This window comes from Ornithodoros turicata, unplaced genomic scaffold (assembly GCF_037126465.1).
Source record: "Ornithodoros turicata isolate Travis unplaced genomic scaffold, ASM3712646v1 Chromosome53, whole genome shotgun sequence".
NCBI lineage: Eukaryota > Metazoa > Arthropoda > Arachnida > Ixodida > Argasidae > Ornithodoros > Ornithodoros turicata.
Window position 1 is genome coordinate 836,032 of NW_026999381.1, and position 20,472 is coordinate 856,503.

Below are 20,472 nucleotides of genomic sequence, written 5' to 3' on the forward strand. Positions count from 1 at the left end.
TTTGTACCAAACATGACATGAAGGAAGGCCGGGATCTGGCCGCACCGACGACCATTCGGTCTGTTTCGATTCCCTGAATGCTGCCACTTCATCTGAAGGCAGGTGCAAGATATGCGTTGCGTGCCCTCGTTCTGTCAGCACCGAAACGAAGTCCTGAGCCGACCGAATTACCTGCCGTAATTACCGAATTACAGCCGTTGTTTTCACCCCTGACGCTCTTGATTTTATATCTCGCCTACCACGTCGTCTCGGAACCTGGGACCAGCGCCAGTGTTCATGCCACAGGTGGGGCTATCCCATAAAAAATGACGGAAAAAATCGGAGACCTAGAGGTTAGGGCCCTGCCTGAATCTGAATGAAATCGCCCAACACTCATATCAGTGCAAAAGGGGTGTATGCCGCACAATGCACAAAGCTCCTGTGTTTTCTTTTGAATTGTGATAATGTTTGTAATATATATAGTGTCTATATCTTCTTGTGTGTGTGTGTATGGATAACTTGGTACATGCAAATGGACGCGAAAAGATACAGACCACAGGTAATAGAGAGACTTGGGAAGCCGTACAGGGGTTAAAAACAATTGCTACTTTTATTACATTAAAAATTAACGGGAATTACGAGAGATCGATTTACAGTCGTATTGCCAACTGTAGGACAACTGTACTCATAGTTAGGGGTCGACGTTTTGGCAGTCAGCGCTGCTTTCAACGGGACTAAACCAGAAAATAGGTGACAGGGGCTTGATCCCCTGGCTGGAAGGTTTACTGGTGCGGGTGACATAGGAATTAAAATACACGTGTCTACGTAAGTAAAGAGCTAACTACTATGAGTTATTGTGAACATAATATACGGAAAGAAAAAGTAGAAAAACCAAAGATTACGAACAGCTAAGAAAAAACGAGGGAAGTTGGACAGCAACAGCCTTCAACAGCACTTGCAGATGTCGAAGGCAGGTTGCTGTTGCAGTGTCGACTTGGTTAAACCGGAAGGACTTGCTTAGCTAGCGAAGCTCTTCGAAGCTCTTGGGGTGCACAGCTAGCTAAGCTCTCAGAGACCAGCTCCCGTCGTGTAGTAGTGAAGATGATCGCTTTCCACGTCCGTGACAAGGGTTCGAATCCTGTCACTGTCTGGGTTTTCCGAAGATTTTTCCGACGAATGTCAGTTACCCGCAAGTCAGCCCAGGACGCACACTAACTCCCCTGTTCCCTACCGTCCACCGTCACGTCCTTCTGTCTTGGGAGCAAGCCTTTTTTTTTTCGTTTTTGGGGTCAATACACCCAATAAACACCCTTCGTTTGGGTGTAATATGTGACACCCCTGTTACACCCATCATTGGGGTGCAGCCTTTACACCCATAAGGGTGTGAGTTATCTAACACTCATTTTACACTCATAGAGGTGTAAATAAATTTACTGTGTATGCATGACCTCCTTACTCCGACCTAGCGTACCTGTGACAAAAATAATTCATTTGCTGTTTGAGTCCTGTTCTGTCCGTTTGTCTTGTATGTCTGGGACCCTACCCAAGTGTGAGGTAACACAAGCAGACGAACAAACACTACGAACTGGAACGGACATACTCGAAAACTTCTGTTGCTTCACTCGTATTCTGTCCTAGCATTGTTCTGAATTCATTATTCATTTGTAATGATCTTTTATCGCAATATTATTGTTGCTTCACAATGCTGTTCAATGTTTGATCGTCCATATCGGCTTCATCGTGCAGTTCTAATGCTCCAGTATTTTCATTAAGAAATTCACGTTACATACATGACATTCCTTATTGACGAGACGTCCAAGTGTATTCTTTCTCTTTATTCTGTTTCTGTGTCTTCCTTGGATTCAGTGTATGAAATGCTTCATTCTTTGTTTGAATCTAGTCTTGTGTACGTGCATTTGTCCACACTTTGTGTACCTCAGTCTACCTGCAAGGATATGATATGGTCGACGGCTATAAGGAAGCCGCACACTTCCATCCCACTGTCTCTTGTTATGTGTCCGATGAAACAAACCTGTTCCCGTGAAATGACCGTCGTAGTCTCCAGAGTCAAATAAGGAGACAAGCCAAGGTATCGATAAACACTGAAAACTCAAAGGCACTAGACAACAACATAAAACACAGCAGGGTAATACAGATCATTGCTGCTTTTATTATGCAACGTGATCCCAGAGCAAAAAACAAGAGTCCCTGTAGCCATTGTTGCTTCGCGGCGCAAACACGGAAAAACGAGAGTCGCAGTCTAGATACATTACCGCACTTGATCTGTTTCTTGTATTCCAATTAGTGTTGCTTAGGTTCCTAAATTCCTCGTTAAAATTACAGGAATTTCTCGCTTCATCTCCAAGGACATGGCTTCGACACCTGAATTTGATCTCGAATTGGAAAGGTCGCCAGAGTGGGAAGACGTCAGGAAGGAAATACACGAAGCCATTGCGGAGGAAGACGAGGCTCGTGTTCTAAAGTGCCTGGATGCTGCACCTGCTTTGAAACTTTGGCTGGATCCTGTTAAAAAAAGGTCAGCTCGTTACAGAGCTGTTAAAATGAAAGCCGTCCGTATACATGGCCTCTTAGTCTCGCGTGGATGTGGACTCAAGAACGACAAAGAAGCATCGTATTATCGATATCTGACAGGCGTTCATCGATCTGAAATTCGACGACAACGATACTACACCAAAGAATGCAAAGAATCCTACATCTATTACTTGAAAAGCAAATCAAGGAGCCACGTCAGATGTGATGACCTCGAGGGGCGATTGGAGAAGATGTTCAGGGAACTTTCAACCGACCAATTAAACGAGGAAATATTGAAAGTTGTTGCCACAGCACCGCATCTTGATATACTATTCGACTACAACAGTGAAAACGTTCAGGGGATCACGGGATGCAGCGACAGCGGCGTCCTCGGACTTGCTGATTACGAAAAGCAAAGAATTTCTATCGGAGGCGGAGCAACGGAAGCCGAAGTCCGGGGCACGTTTATTCACGAATCCTGTCATTTGGCACTTCATCTGGTGTATAGAAATGATGGCAAGCCGTATTCCCGCGAAGATACAGAAAAGGAACAGAGATACAGAGCCATTCTGGATGACATAAAACGAAGAAAAGACGATGTGCATGACTTGATCCGACTAGGCTTGATGAAAAATGAAGAACAAGAAGCGATTGTTCGTATCCCACACATACTAGCTCAATATGGCAGCGATCACGGAAATAGGGTTCTCGAAAAGGAAGTACCGGAACTACGAAAGTTCTTCGAGGATACTGTCATCCCGGACATGCAGAAATACATTCAAAATGGAATCCCGTCGATAGATGCGACAATGATAGAAAAGGTAAACGAGAGACTCAACAAAGCTTTCAACATTGGCAAACTGAAGGTCAATTTCGAGAACCAACCGAAGAACAGTGTCTGGGAAAACGGGTTGCTTCACGTAGTTACGGGCCCAGAACTGAGGCTTCTCGAAATAATGGTTCACAACGCTGTGCAATCTACGGGACTGCCGTATATGTTTTTCGATGCAAAACAGCTGGACCCCGCACTGAAGGATGTGTTACTAGACTACAAATATGCTTTTGCGCTTGTAACGGTCCAACGAAACGAAAACGTCCAAAAGATGATTAAACTTTTCGGTGAAGTATCCTGTGTCACTGGATCGAAAGTCATCTTGCTCGTGGAAGACAGTGGTAAAGACTACTTGGTGAAACAAGTGCAAGAAGATGCATTCTTTGGCGAGAGGCACAAAGTTCATAGGATCGACGAAGCAAGCTTTGCGCACGTCACATATATCTGCAAAAAAGGAGTTTTCGAAAATTCCCGCCTAAAACTTCAAGGCCAAGACCTTTCTAAGCTTTCGGACGCAACGACTATAGATGCCTTCTTACGTTGCGTAGACACTGCGGTTTTCCTAAAGCTATGTGAGTCGGGGAACATTGACCTGGGACCTCCTCTTCAAGAACTAGAAGAACGTGTTCAGAACTATTATGTGGAACGAGAGTGTAGAAGAGCCGTGGAAATTAACTTGAAGGAATGCAATCTAGATGACGACAGTGAGGCATTCGCACTTCTGGGCTGTCCACACAATCACCTCGCAACACTTCTACCTCCCGGTTGTAAGCCAAAAGCCAAGGAGGAATTAGAGAAGTTCGAGAAAGTCGTACTCATACGACAGTCAGGTGACTACGAAGCTCTACTGGAAAATGTTCATTTCGAAAACAAAATAGTGCACCTGCTAAAGTTCGACGAATCTTGTACTAGGCTCTTGTGGACCACATCAAATGGTCGTCTTAGTCACCTTCCAATGACGGGAAGTGAGAGTTACAACGAGGACGCCTTGTTGAACGTAAACGAGAAGGTTGTCATAGTCTCTGGTGCACCAGGTATGGGAAAGAGTACTCTAGCAAAGCGTCTGTGCACAGAAGTAAAAAATCAAGATGAAAACTGGTGGGTGCTCTACGTCGACCTTCCTCAGAGAATGGCATCTGTTAAAACAGCGTCGCCGAGTCAAGCGGATATCTGCAGATATCTAGCGGATCTATGCCAAGTACAAAAAGATGGTGTAGAGTTCGCTTTGTTCGAGAAAAGTTTGAACAACGGAAGCCCTTTCCAGATTGTCTTCATCTTGGATGCCTTCGATGAACTGAACAAAGAATACCGCAAGTGCGTCTTGGAGCTTACTTCGTCTCTATCTGAAAAGAAAGCTTGCAAGATATATATGTTTACTCGTACTGTATTTAAGACCCATGCACAAGATGCTCTGCACACGGTGTCATATGAACTCCTTCCTTTTTCAGCCGAAAATCAGGCGGAGTTCGTTAGAAAATATGAGGGAACAGCTCATTCAACCAATGAAAACGATGGAGCTTCCGAGCTGTTCCAGCGACTGTACACGAACTTGAAGGAGACAAACGAGACAATCCTAGAAACCCCTCTCCTGCTTCGTATGATCTTTGAAATGAAGAATGGGGAAATTGCAGAGTCTGACGATTACTCTTCGTTACTTAAACGTGCAAACATATCAGCCGATAAGAACTTATACATTGTACACGTCTACAAGTTGTTTGTGTGGTACAAGCACCTTGTATTCAGAATTGAAAAAAGAAAAGAAAATCTCCGCCTACACACCGTACAAGAGGAGAATGACTCCGCAGCGCTTCAGTTTTACGAAAACCATAAACTCCTCGCTATGAAGTGTATATTCCCTGAGGAAACCTTGAAATACTTATTGAACAAAGACGAACTAGAGAATTTAGAGCCCGAAGGACGTTTAATGAAGGACGCAGCTAATAATTGTCTCAAAGAAGGATTTCTGAATGGTCTGAACAACGGAATTCCAGAGTTCGTTCATAAGACATTCGCTGAATTCTTTGCAGCCGATTACTTACTGAAAAAAGCGAAAGTAAGAGAAAATTTCGACGTGAGGGATGTCATTGTCAATCTGTACCGTGAAGAAGAATACGGCGGTGTAATGATGTTGTTCGACGCACTGGCATCGGAGTCCTTTCCCCTTCACTCTGCTGTGATGAACAATGACGCTTCATATTTTAAGCAGCTCGATATCCAAAGAGAGGATATGTTGAAAGTCGATGAGCTCGAAAGGACGCCACTGCACTTAGGAGCCCTGCATTCTGATCAAGCAACATTAAAGAAGCTTCCGATGGATGATGAGCTAATCAAGAAGGATTTGTTTCAAATGTCACCATTTGGGTACGCAGAGCTGCGGTCTCCATGGGACGCAAAATACGCTGGAGAGTGGATGGAAGGCTTGCGGACTGAGACTTCGGCTGCGGGAGACAGACTTAACGTGTTATGCGCTCGATGCAGTGAGGAAGCAGTGAAACGTTCTACCAAAAATCTACGCACATGTGAAACCTTGGAGCAAAAGAGACATTTTCTTGAACGAGCAATATTCACGGCTGTGAGACATGACCTACGAGGCGTTTTAGACGTGTATCTGAGCTATGTGTCCCAGAAAGAGAGTACCGTAATCCTAGACAGAGACATCATGGACCAATTAGGATCACGCAAGGAACGAAGCTTGAGATGTTCTGCAGAGTCTTCGGTAATTGGAAACCTTGATAGTTTTACAGACAGTAGCAATAGAACTGTCCTTTTTTACGCAAAGTCCGAGACTGTTTGTAAAATGCTCCTTCCTTACTGCGATACGGGAATTCTTGATAAGGATGGAAACACAATGTTGCACATTAGTGCGAATGAAGGAAATCTGGAGACAACACAGTTTCACCTCACACATTTATCCGTTAACAATAGAAATGGACACTTTCAAACTCCTTTGCACTTGAGTGAAGATGCAGAGATTGTGAAGCTACTTCTTCCTCTTTATCCTTCAGTGAATGTTCTCGATTATGAGCAACACACTCCGATGGATATATGTGCAGAGAGAGATGATTTGGAGGCCATGAAGTTGTTACTCCTTCGCACTCGGACATATGACGCACATCACATCAGGCTGAACACAACGCTTCATGAGGCTTCTCACTCTCATTCCCTTAAAGCTGTGACGTTTCTTCTACCTCACACAAATGCGCACATGCTTGACTACGAAGGAGAAACGTGCTTAGACGTTTCTTGGAGAATTTGGGTATATATATATTTGGGTATTGTGTCCAACGTTGTGAGGTGTCTCATCCCACACTCGCTCATGAACTCACCTGAAACGTTCGGCTCATCACCGTTGTACGTCTGGGCGGAAGATGGTGGAAGGGGATTGATGCAAACTCTATGGCCTTATTTGCGACACAGTGACCCTAGGCATGCACAGAGGATCAGCGGAATGGAGGTGTTAGTGTGGATGACCAGGGATTTTCAAAAAGAAATTTGGTGTCTGAAATTTCTCTTCCTCCATTTAGATGAGATCGCTGATGATCGTTATAGCCGTAAACTGCTACATGATGTGGCCAAGAAGAGGCTACGTAGGATAAAAGAAGAAAATTATATTAATTACATGAAGCTGTTACTGCCGCATTTAAATCTCAGTGAGCAGGACTATATAAAATATAGCGTAGGATATGATGACATTGTTACCTTATATCGGAGATGGTCGCACATGAATAACACCGATGATTTCCACATTGACGATGTCAACGCGGAAATGATCGACGACGATGGCAATACGAAGTTGCTAATAGAAGCAGAGGAAGGTAATGTGGAAGCTGTGGAACTTCACCTCTCACATTCATCCGTGTGCTTTACAGATGAGAGAGAGAACACTGCATTGCACTTGAGCGCGTGGAAGGGACACACAAATGTGGTGAAGTTCCTCATCCCTCTTTATACATCAGTGGACGTGATCAATGTGGATCGAGAGACACCAATGCATGTGTGCGCCTATAAAGGACACCTGGACGTTGTGAAGTTATTATTACTCCGCTCTAGAATCAGTTCCCGTGACGTGATTGGAAGGGCACCTCTTCACTTCGCCTGTGAAAGTGATGCCGTTGATATCGTGAACTTCCTTCTTCCCCACTCATTCCCTAATATGCGCACCACTTCGGGTTACACGTGCTGTGCTCTTTCCGCTGACAGAAGGAAAATGAATGTTCTGAGATGCCTCATCCCACACTCTCTTATGAACTGTCCTAATACATTCGGCAATTCACCAACGCGAATGTGTGCAGAATATTATATGAGAGAAGGACTGGTGACATTATTGCCATATTCTTGTGATTATGACACAGCGAGTTTATTGACTATTCTCCCGCTGTCATCTCGTAAGGCCTATATGAGTATGAAAACTACGCCTTGTCTGAAACTGATGGTACTCCACTCAAATGTCATGGCAGTAGATAAGCATTTCTGTGCAACACTCAGCCGCATTTGAAAGTATTATGTAGCGAGTGATTCATTGCGGCGTCTAATAAAGTCTGAGATATCACTACTCCTGAACTATATTTCTTTCTTGCTTCCACATACAAATGTTTCTGCTAAGGTCTATGAAGGCAAGAAATTATTACAAGAAGCCCTTCTAAGTAGTCAAGATCCCAAATTGGTTAGCTTCCTTCAGAAATGGACTCGCTTGAGTGACTTTCATTCATGATGCTGACGATTGTTGCCAACGGTTGTGGTTAAATATACCAAGTGGCACCGAGTTGTCAATGGACACGAGCTCTGAAGACGATATGGCAGTTTTAATAGAGGTATCAACAGCAGTATACTCAGTCCTTGCCTTCTTCCGAGAAAGCACAAATATTCATCCAGTGTCAAAAATTGAAAAAAAATCACTCCTGTGATTTTTTGTGATTGTGATTATGACTAATGCGTTTTGTTTCTTCTTGTTCCTTATGTTACAAAGTACCGTTTCGTAGTAGGTTCATAAGGTGATTTGAAAATGTGTAAAAAATGTGTCTATTCCTAATGTGCTAGTTATATGGTTAGCTATGATATGCCACAGTATTAGAATACGGCTGCGTGCGATTATGTTTATATAGTGCATCTCACGTAGACTGGAGATAACTATAATACAGCTGTTATACTTTTTAGAGTGGTAATGGCTTGTCACCAATGTTAGTCGCAAGGTGTGTGAAGTTTAATCCATCTAGCAGGGTGATACGCTTCAACACTGGAGATATATGGGTTCTAAGTTTACCGCCCTTGGTGTCAAATGTATACACCGAAATGTCAAATGTACATGAAATAAAGTGTATTTTCGCACATTGGAGAAGGCTTAATTCAAATTATTTTGGAACCCTCGCTCACTTCGCTGCAGAGTTGTGTAAAGTAAATATTGTCGAGCGAAACACATGTGTGATACACTCGTACTTTTATTACGACCGAATAAATGTATGGGTTCCAAATTGCTTTTCCAGTTATCGTTACAAATTACGGAACATATTACTTTGAAGTAACCAAGATTCGTGTAAAGGAACCTCGACTGACTCAAATATATGCCTGTTACAAATTGGATTTGTGTACGTGTGATTAAATGATTATATGCAGTTGTCCTTGGAAGTAATGTGTCCACTTAGATGTCATCAAGAGATGCAGATGGGGAGAAAATTCAGTGAACCGGTAAGCAAAGATGAAGGGAAGTGTCCCAGGAGGAGAGCCGCCCATATATTTCGAACAGAGACTGCTATTCCTCTTCATCATGAGCGAGAATCAGAATTAGCGGCTCGCACACAGCGCAGGACATGTCCTAGGGCCTCATAGCAGCCACAAGGATACGTGTTTCGAGGGGACGCAAGTTATAGTTATGGCCAAGCTTGTGAAAGCTCGGGATGCGTGCTTTAGTTGTTATTACAGTTACTTTTGAGGATTCTAACTACCCGAGCAGCACACAATATTGGTCCAATATTGGCATTGTCTCTGTTCTAGTGAGCCTAATGAGGGCCAATCAAGCCAATGAAGAGCAATAAGTGGTGTTACCTTGGCTCCTCCTACTCTCACCACTGTGCTACCCATGGCAGTGTTTCAGTACCTACACAGGTAAATATAACAAAAAAGACGAAAGAGAGAGAGAAAAATTAATGCATTGTACCGTGATGCCTTCCCGTTGTCGTGCTGCCATTCAAACCAATTAAAACTAGACCGGAGTGGCAGTTACTATAGCTACAGGGCATTCGTATTTTTCATTGGCTCACCACGGGCTTGCAACATTGGACCAATATTGGCAGTTTCATTGGCGTATTACCAGACCTTTGTTGCACGACCTATATACTGGACCAACGTAACTTATATTTGCTGCCAATTTTGGACGGATATGGGACCATTGATGGCGTGCTGTTTTCAGAGTTATGTTTAGAGTTACCAAATAAAATTTTTGCAGCCATCTTGTGCTCCCACCACACCACTTTCATAGCTGCTTTCATATCGTGCATTCGTGCTGCCCAAACTCGAATATGCATCGGCCATATGGGATCCCCATCAAGAGTACTTAATTCAAGCATTACAGTCAGTTCAAAATGTGCTTCATTACATCTAACTATTCCAGAGACGCGAGTGTTTCACGTATAAAGAAAAACCTCGACGTTGATCTTCAAGTCAAGACGGTTGATAGCCAGGCGGTGTCTCTTCCATAAAATGTATTACAACACAAACGCTGGCGATCGTCTCCTAGTCCCTGCTAACTAGATTTCTAAAAGCGATAAAACTCCAGTGCAGGGGACACAGACAGACAAAACAGACGACGCAAGTTCTATCGCTTTTTAACTACATTTCCTCTCGTGTGAACGACATCCATGTGATTAAGCTTCCCCATTGTAATATCACTTCCTTTCTGAAATAATTCTTTCCTAACGATATTAGTGATTGGAATCTTCAGTCTGAACATGTTGCTTGTACGCTCGACCCCACTCTGTTCTACTACAGTAATGTATATATTATATTGAGCATCCTTTCATTGTTTTATAGTTTGTAAGTATTTCACCCACTTGCCGTTGGGTCATGTTGCCTTGTATATAGTGATACAATACAAACTTCACATAGTGTATGTCAAGAGCAAACGTTGGCTCATGTAAATAATTTGTTGCTGCTTTTTGTTCTGTGGCTCCCCAGCACTGTTCCTTTAACCTGCGTCAGTAAATACTTCATTCGGTAACTACTGGACTACCAAGATGTTTCTCAAACTTCCTAACCAAGGTTTCAGGAACACCATGTCATGGTAAAAGCCGGTAAAGCGATAAACTACTGCGGCTGCCCAACTGACTGAGGTAGGGGACGTTTTTTTTTTTTTTTTTTTTTGCGGACACTTTATATTCAGTTTAGGTAAAAAAAAAGATGACATACATTCACAACAAGTTTCATTTATCAACGGGCAGCCGGTACCGCGGAAAGGAATTGTTGAAATTGCGGAAAGGAATAACTGTTGCTGCATTCGATCAAACTTGTCAGTACGATCAAAACATGTTTTTCAATCCAAGCACAGAAGCAAAAGTGACATTGTTTACAGACGTGTTCACCGGCGATCATGTGCGCCGCCATTTTACTGATCATGTGAGTGATGACCGGTGATGACGTTTGCGTAAACGTCACGATGATGATGATCATGACGAATCTGGTGGCTGTACCCTTTGTAGCGGGCAGACAACGCTAAAATAGCGCGTCCTAGCTTAAAATCTTAAAGGAAAAAAAAAAACCAACTAACCACAAAAATTACCGTTCTCGAATGAAATTTCTGTCCACTTTTTTCACACCATAGCGTCCGTTTCTCCGCCAAATCCCAAAGCGTCTAGCAAAGATTCTGTATCCGCTTCCGGTGACAACTTTGAGCACCGCAACACGATAACGATATGTTCAATTGTTTCATCCGTTTGCCCGCAAATGGAGCAGCGTGTGTCGGTCTTCGGTGAATCTGAGTCGTCAGTTTTTTCCTGCCGTGGTCGCAACTTGGCCCTGCATTTCCTCGTTCGGAGTACTCCCTCGCGTGCCTCAAACAAGAGTCTACTTGATGGTGAATTATCGTAGAGTGTCTGTTCTGTTGACCAGACCACAGAATAACGGCGCGCTTTATTCTGTGGCCAGACCACAAGATTAGTGGTGGCAAAATTGGCAGTAATGGCGCGTCGGTGGTGTGGCGTCGTGGTTAGCATCCTCGACTGGTAATCACGGAGTGTGAGTTTGATTCCCGGTGGACTTGCTTTTTTTTTTCCTTGGCTCCGTGTACCCTTTTATCTCAGGCGCAACATTTGGGTCCTTTTAGCTACACAGTGAATGTTGACAATATCATGTGGGCATGTTTGGGCTAGCACACAGAAAGAAAAAAAAGTGCTGAATTTTTGCTACAAGTAAGGTTAGGTTAGGGCCACAACGCCTTTCTTACGCTCTACATAAGAATTAGGTTAGGAAGGTTGGGTCAGGTTAGGTATGGTTAGGCTAGATTAAATTCAGTATGGCATGGCATTTCTCCACACTTGACGCGGACGCCACATGATCTACAGCGTCGACGGCTAGCACACAGAAAAAGAAAAAGTGCTGAATTTTTGCTAGAAATTAGGTTAGGTTAGGGCCCCAATGCCTGTCTTACGTTCTAGAATTAGGTTAGGTATGGTTAGGTTAGATTAAGTAATGCATGTCATTTTTCCACACTTGAGGCAGACGCCGCATGGACTGGTCCACAGAATGAAACGGACACCTATCCTGTGGTCTGGTCCACAGAATAAAGCGCGCCGTTATTCTGTGGTCTGGTCAACAGAATATCCACTGCGTTACTTGTTTGCGCCATAGGGTCGTTTCCTAAAAACGGACGTGGTTCTGAATGGTGCCGCGATTTACATGGTCCCCGTCTTTCAACGTCTTTTCATTTAGGTCAACGGTTTTCAGAAAGGATCGTGTTTTTTTTCCGCCAACCAGTGTACTGATCCTTATATATCATTTTTCTATATATCTTGTTCGGAATCCATGTCTCGGGCATTGTCCTGATCCTTTCCTCGTACGTAATTTTGGCGTTTGCTTCCGTCGCACCAAAGCCAGACCAGCCCAAGTCCCCTTGTATAGCTGCATTGGGCGCTGATCTGCGGGTATTAAGTGCTATATGGCCGACTTCTCTTTGTTTTCTCTCGAGGAATCCGGTTGTGGCCGACGAAAAGCATAACACCGCGTTCCCATAGATGAGCCCGGGCACTGCCACTGCCTTCCACAACTTCCTTGTCAAATCAAAACGATTGAAAGACCACAGTGTTCGCGCCCGTAGCACTCCGACGTATTTCGTCGCCTTCTTTCGCATCTGGTCTTCACGTTCCTTCAGGTATTTTTCCTCTGTCGAGATGGTCACTCCGAGGTACAGGGTCGGACACACATAAGCGTACCGCGGGAGCGCATGACCTGCAAGTATGCCAGCGCCGCGCAACGGATGCTCCTGGGTTTGAGACTTCGCGCCTAGCGAACATTCGCCACCTCTCGGTTGGGTCCGTCATTGCTCTCGTGGCGCCGACGGGCGGGGAGACCCACCTGTTTTTGCTATTCAATTACCAGTTCTAACGAATGGTACTTACCGGAAGTTGGAGCTGGAATTATACGATGTATAGGAAGACCACTGATCTCTATCTATAGGGACTGTGCGATAAACTGGTGGCGCCGCGATGCGGCCTCCGGAGAAAGTACCTTGCGTGATAGCCGCCGGGTAGCCAGCTTTGTTTACATGTGATGTGCGGGTATCTTTTTTTGCCACAGCATCGCTAACTGTACCAGCACCTAAAAGAACTCTTCATTAGGGACCAGATGCTTCATTTCTCGTGATTTGTACGCTTCCAATACCACCGAGGTCACTAGACTCGCAGCGAATAGCGTTTGTGACGCGCGTTCGGCCATTGCATGAGGTGTGCATAACATGAGCGAATATATTCTATTTCTTTTGTTCTAGTTTCAATGAAACTGAATGAGGACCTGCAAAATGATCAATGATTTACAGTTGCCACTTTCGTGACGGTGAAACACCGCTGGATACTGTATCACCGTCAAATGCGCCGACCAAACGGCAACCTATTTCGAGATAATGATTGAGGTGTTTCATCGCCGGTGCCCAGAGCCGATATTGCTCCCGGTATGACGAGTCTCACAGTGAGAACAGAAGTTCTACGTTGTCCAAAAGGGTTAGTATTTACTCACCGACCATGTCACAGCTGTCGTCCCGCAAGCTTACGGCGGTAGCCGAGGTAAAAACTCATATATTTTCTTCTTTGAGGATCTCTTTAGAGTTATTGTATCTGAAGATACTGGAAAAACTGCAGTACAAGTTCAGGCAATAAGTTGTGACCCCACGTGTTTATTTGTATGGATAAAACGGACGCACGATGTAAATTTCAGTGACGAAGCTATGTGTGTGCAAAGTCTACGAAAGGAATACAAGACTCAGTCAAAAACATATTACAAATGGCTGGAGTCAGAGGAATACACGTATATAGCCATCGCTAGCAAGCCATTTTGTGAGGAGTCAAATAACCATCCTCTCGACGTATCACTTACAGGTGTTTTGACCGGGCAGAGGCGAGTGGCTGTTCTCCTTCCGTACTGTTAGATGCATTATAAATACGGTGGTTGCGTCTGTGCAGTTTGTCTCCATTCTCTTCGTTCGCGCCCCAGAAAGGTTCCACATTATTTGCACTTCGAAAATTAGCCCTTCTAATTACTGAGGTCGCCACGCAAGCTACGGTTCCACTTGAGAATGCATAGAACGGGCGGCGTGGTATCACGTCGGATACGTTCAAGACCGCCACTGGCGGCGCTGTCGCGACGGAGCAGCGCGCCCCCTTTAGGTGTCTCACAGTCCCTATTGTCATCAAGCAGCAGACCTACGTATGGAGGTAGTCATCTTTCGACAGACACTAACTTTACGTTACAGTCTCACAAGCTAGATAAGAACACTCTCTAGGAGAGTTTGCTTTTCGTACTGTGAGAAAGCAGTAAACCTGGGAGGCAGCAACAGTGCGTGTGCACGGGACGGGTTTATTCCGAAAGTGGGGCAGGTGCGCCAGAATGGGTGCGCACGCAACGAGGTTAGCATGTCGACTTCTTCTAACACCCCCCCCTCGACAGGTTATCCCTCGATGAGCCCCATCCGTTGCCTTAACGCCTCCAGTCTCGGTCGTGGTAAAGGTTTCGTCAACGCGTCCGCGATGTTGTCAGCGGACTCGCGGTACTGAAAGTTGATGATGTTGCGTGCTACTAGATCACGTAAGTGATGGTGACGGACATCGATGTGCTTTGTCCTGGCGTTGATCCCTTCACTAAGGGCAAGCTTAATGCAGCCCTGATTATCCTCGAACATAGGTGTCGGTTGACCAATGACTAGTCCGAAATCTTCCAACAATGGACGCAGCCACAAAACTTCCTGTGAAGCATAAGCCGCGGAAATGTACTCTGCTTCGGTGCTCGACAGAGCAACAGATGACTGTTTTCTGCTTGACCAAGTGACCGGGCTGTCTCCAAGCAGGATGATGTAGCCACTTGTTGACTTGCGGTCAGTGACGTTGCCGGCCCAGTCTGCGTCGACATATCCTGTCAAATCCAAGCTTTGTCGACCTGTCAGGGTCAGCTTAAAGTCCCGAGTATGCATCAGGTACCTGAACAGCTTCTTCACGGCCCCCCAAACTCGCTGACGCGGACTGCTCACTCGACGACAAAGTATGCCAGTTGCGCAGGCGATATCAGGCCGTGTCGTCGTGCTCAGATACAGCAGCTCTCCGACTGCTTTCCAATACAGATCGTTGCTGGGCAGTAGGTCTTCTTCCCCCGTAAACTTCAGATAGTCTGGATCCATTGGTGTGAAGCTGATCTTAGCAGTACTGAGGTTATATTTCTCCAGCAATGCATCTATTTTGTTCTTCTGATGTAGCAGGAAACAGTCGTGACGTGGTCTCTCTATCTCGATACCAAGGTAGTGGCAGACATGTCCAAGGTCCTTCAGCTCAAAGTGCCTATTCAACTGATGCCAAATTCCTGTTATGGTAGGATTGTCTCGATGGCAAATTAACATGTCGTCCACGTATACAAGTACGTATAGCCGGGATCCGTTCACTACTTGGGTGTACAAACAGGGGTGTGCCCTGCTCCGTGTGAAGCCCGCTCCAAGTAGTACTTGATTGGCTTTGATGTTCCATGCCCTGGCAGCCTGTTTAAGTGCATACAACGACTTCTGAAGGTTACACACGAGATGTTCCTCCCCTGAAGCGATGAACCCTTCCGGTTGCTGCATATAAACGTCTGCTTCGATTTCGCCATTCAAAAACGCGGTTTTTACGTCGAAATGACGAACTCTCAGGTTCTCGGCAGCTGCCACTGTTAAAAGAATCCGCGGTGTGGCGAGCTTCGCGACTGGAGCAAACGTGGCATCATAGTCCTCTCCAAACCGCTGGGAGAACCCCTGAGCGACCAGTCTTGCCTTGTAACGCTCAACGTTGCCATCTTTGTCCCGTTTAGTTTTAAAAATCCACTTGCAGCCGAAGGGCTGCTTGCCCTCCGGTAACTGTGCAAGAACCCAGGTGTTGAGCTGGTGAAGCGAATCGATCTCATCGACAGCAGCCTTTATCCATTTGTCCTTGTCAGCAGCTGGCAACTTCTGCATGTCCTTCCAGCTACCTGGATCGGGCGCGGATGCCGCGCAGGCTACATAAGAAAGACGGTCCGGAGGTACTCCTTTGTTGCTCCGACTCGAGCGCCGTGGTTGAACGGGACCATCCCCATCAGCTGCGGGAGCAACTCCATCTGCCATCTGAACATCCGCACCGGACCCTGGTACTACTCTGTCAGTCACCGGAACATCTCCAACGCTGTCACCGCGCAAGGGCAAGCTAGGAGGGCGAAAGCTAGGCAGCTCCACTTCAACGTCACCAGAAGACCACTGCTCCGAACGCTGTGTGCCCGGACGCCGGAAAGCGGGTGATTCTCCACCGAACGCTTCCATGATCGGGCTTTCGTCAACGATCACACTGCGTGTCACTTTGACACTGTGACTACCTTTAAGAAGCACCCGGTACCCCTTCTGCGTCTCGCTGAAGCCCACTAGCACACCCTCAAGAGCCCGAGCGTCCCATTTGTCTCGCTTCTCCTTAGGAACATGAAGATAGGCCGTGCTCCCAAACATGCGCAAGTGTTCCAGGTGGGGCTTCTTGCCAGTCCAGATTTCGTAAGGAGTTTTCGATACCGCTTTGCTAGGCAGCCGGTTCTGAAGGTAGCAGGCAGTCGTAACAGCTTCGCCCCAATATAACTTTGGAAGGCCTGCCCCGAAAAGCATACTCCTTGCGCTCTCACAGAGTGTCCTGTTCTTTCTCTCGGCGACCCCATTCTGCTCTGGGTTGTACGGAACTGATGTCTGGAATGTTACACCGTACTTGCGCAGAACGGCCTTTGTCTTGCCACTGGTGTACTCTGTCCCATTATCGGCGCGAATTATCTGCGGATGACGCCCAAACTTCGTGTTCATCAGGGCCAAGTACTCCTCCAGCTTTGCAGATACCTCGTCCTTAGATTTCAGCAGGTACAGGACAGTGTATCGTGAAAAATCGTCGATGAAAGTGAGGAAGTACTTGTTTTTGCTAGGCGTTAGACTCCTCATGGGGCCGCAGACATCCGTGTGGACAAGCTGCAGAACAGCTCCTGCTCGCGACGAAGTCTCTTTAGGAAAGGATGCCCTCTTCATCTTTCCTTTGATACAGCTGTTACATTTTACCAAGTGGTCGCAGTCACCGATCAGGATCCCATCTGCCAAATCCTCCTGCTGTAAACGCTTGACTGCTACTGCGTCTCTATGCCCGAGACGAAGGTGCCATACGTGTACGCACTCTCGGTGACTAGACGTCCGAGAGACATTGGCAGCCGTAGTACTCAAAGTGGACAAGCGATAGAGGCCATTTTCCACTCTTGCCTTAGCCAACACCTCCTGCCTCCTAGTGACGATACAGTGGTCCCCTTGAAATGTCACCACGTTGCCTTGTTGCGTGAGGCGCTTGACAGACAGAAGATTACTCTCGAGGGAGGGTACGTAGAGTACATTCTTCACCTTGACCGACTTGCACTTGGAGTCAGAAATGCGACACTGTAGAATGCCATCACCGATTCCATGTGAAGAAATTCTCTGACCATTCGCCACGGTAACAGTTTCTGCTGACTGACGATAATTCTCCGTGAAGAAATCCTTGTCGTTACACATGTGGCTGGTAGCGCCAGAGTCAACGTACCATGGTCTACCTGGCAATTCGGGAGCGGCGAGAAATGCAGTTTCGGACGATGACCATGGAGCGAATTTTTGCAACGAAGTTCGCGCGGCAGACTGCCACGCGCCTTCCGCCGCCAGTTCTTCACCGGCACCAGCTCCATGGGGCGAAAAACCAGCGGGCGGCGTCGGGAAGTCATGCATGTCATGCTCAGTGAAATCAGTTGCTCGAAAAAGTGCATTTAATGACAAATTTTGCAACTAAATCGAACAATTGTGTGAAAAGATGCGCCCAGTAACGTACCGAATTGCATATTCACTACTGCGAAAGGAAAACATGTTTCTTGGCAGAGAATGCCTCACGTTCTAGCGATGCAGTTGGCGAAACAGCGAGCAGACGACAGCATCCAGTTGCAAGAAGTGGACGATGACGATGATTCACGAGATCAGACGACCACGTGCACACGATCTGGCGTAGATTCGTAGCTGAAGAGCACTTTGATTGGTCCATCTGCAGTTGACGCTTCCGGAATCGCGGACACTGGGCGAGAATATCTGGCATGGGCAGATGGGCGGCGGACGCTCACATTTTTGACGCTTCGGGCAGGGTGTCCGACGCTGAGCGAAGTTCGCGCTGTACATTCGCTCCATGGAGGTTGCGCATAAAGGTCAACCTCCATGGAGCGAATTTTTGCAACGAAGTTCGCGCGGCAGACTGCCACGCGCGTTCCGCCGCCAGTTGTTCGCCGGCACCAGCTCCATGGAGCGAAAAACCAGCGGACGGCGTCGGGAAGTCATGCTGTGATGTCACTGTTGCCAGGGTATAAGGCGAAAGCTTAGTGAAATCAATTGCTCGAAAAAGTACATTTAATGTCACAAATTTTGCAACTAAATCCAGCATTTGTCTGAAAAGATGCGCCCGTAACGTACCGAAAGGCATAGTCACTACTGCGAAAAGAAAACATGTTTCTTGGCAGAGAATGCCTCACGTTCTAACGATGCAGTTGGCGAAACAGCGAGCAGACGACAGCATCCAGTTGCAAGAAGACGACGACGACGATGATTCACGAGAGCAGACGACCACGTGCAGGCGATCTGGCGTAGATTCGTAGCGGAAGAGCTCTTTGATTGGTTCAAATGCAGTTGACGCTTCCGGAATCGCGGACACTGGGCGAAAATATCTGGCATGGGCAGATCGGCGGCGGACGCTCACATTTTTGACGCCTCGCGCAGGGCGTCCGACGCTGAGCGAAGTTCGCGGCTTTTTCGCTGTACATTCGCTCCATGGAGGTTGCCCTTAACGCGAAATTCGGTTCTGGCGACTGTTACATATCATAAGCACTAGTCATCCAACTTTCCTGGTGTGGCGGGTGCGTTTAGAACAAAAATGCTGCTGCTCTCATAGCGGAACGCGATGACGGCGACGCCTGAGTTAACTGGTGCCACAATTCTGTGAAATATTCTGCCTAGGATCATGCCTAGGAACACGACCATGTGAATCCGACAACGGCGAGCTCTTTTACCACCACCACCACAATCTAGGGACGTGTGCCTTGCGGTGTCAGTTTGAATCAGTGGTGTCGGCGTGGCAACGACTCATAGGAACCACAAGACACTGTAGTACCAGGCCACTACCAGGTAAGCGGGAAAGTGATGGGCAAATCAACGAACTTAAAAGGACCATGATCGTTTCCGTGAATAGCGAGCACTCTGCAGGATAACTTTCTCATGATCCTTCACTATCGAGCAGACACACCGACCTCTAATTGTATTCAGTACAACTGGGGCGGAGTTATGGGACAAAAATAGCAGGGCGTGACTGCTGGATAATTGCCTTTGAAATGGGCTTACGTCATAGCCATCTAATCCTCTCAGCCAACTGTGAACGACGAGGAGGACAGACGCCGCGGGTCCATGTGGGTATACCATACGCCTTATTCTGGTCAAAAGACAGCAGTACCGCGGGTTGCTTACAGTTCTGCGCCCAGTGGATGACGTCACGCAGGGCCTGTGTGTGCAAGTTGATTGACAGTCCAGGAAGGGCACAGACCTGACAGGGGGGAACTACAAAATACAGGACTAAGGAAATTATGACTATTACAGCGGCATTCACCGCGAATACGCAATTCGGGTCTGCCGACTGCTATATGTCATCAGTACCAGTAAGCCAAGTTTGCTGGTGTGGCGGAAGTGTTTAGAAAATGTTCCTCACTCCTGATCCCCAAGCAGTACGAGATGACCATGACGCCTCAGTTAACTGATGCTGATTCGTTGAAGATTGTGTACTCATCTTCCTAAACGTTCCCTAACCATTTACTCCGTTTGTTGTCCGTATCTTGCCTATTTCTCTCCTTGAAGCGTATTGCCAAGTGTGTAGGATCGTACAAGCGAAGTCAACAGAGTGTATTGGCATCAAATGGAAGGCCGGCCAGAGGGGCCGGCTTCCTGTAGCATCTCAAACAGACGCGAACAACATTCTCAATACCAACCTTCGCCCCAGCGACTAAGGCTGTTTCGCCATTCAACAACCCATATGACACTGGAAAGCCGCAAGAGGGAGAACGACACGAGGATGTGGACACCTCATAGGTTAACATGGAATTTGCCATTGTCCACCCAGAAGGGGATGTCAGAGGTCATCCAGCGTCGGTGAAACTCAACTGCTCCAAGCACCACTCGCTCCCTGCAACCAACTCTGCGAATACCTGCGTTAACAAGCTGAATCACCTGCTGCATACTGCGGCTCTGCTGCGCATGCGCTCGTCGACAGCGTGAAATCGACTCCTGGTAATTTGTTTCGACTACCAAGAGTACAATATGCCGCGTTTCCCGAGACATGGAGAGGGTAAACACCACGAACAGGGGTTCATTC

General features: G+C 46.6%; 1 protein-coding gene across 4 annotated transcripts in view; it reads left to right on the forward strand.

Moving 5' to 3' along the window:
• The window catches only part of LOC135374334 (uncharacterized), a 267,918-nt gene extending 259,104 nt beyond the window's left edge, over positions 1–8,814 (forward strand). For all 4 annotated transcript variants that reach the window (XM_064607321.1, XM_064607319.1, XM_064607320.1 and 1 more), the window contains one exon: positions 2,323–8,814. In XM_064607321.1, coding sequence (XP_064463391.1) covers positions 2,349–7,838 — 5,490 coding nt within the window. In that variant the 5' untranslated portion in view covers positions 2,323–2,348 and the 3' untranslated portion in view covers positions 7,839–8,814. The remainder of the gene's footprint in view (positions 1–2,322) is intronic.
• The last annotated feature ends 11,658 nt before the right edge of the window (positions 8,815–20,472 follow it).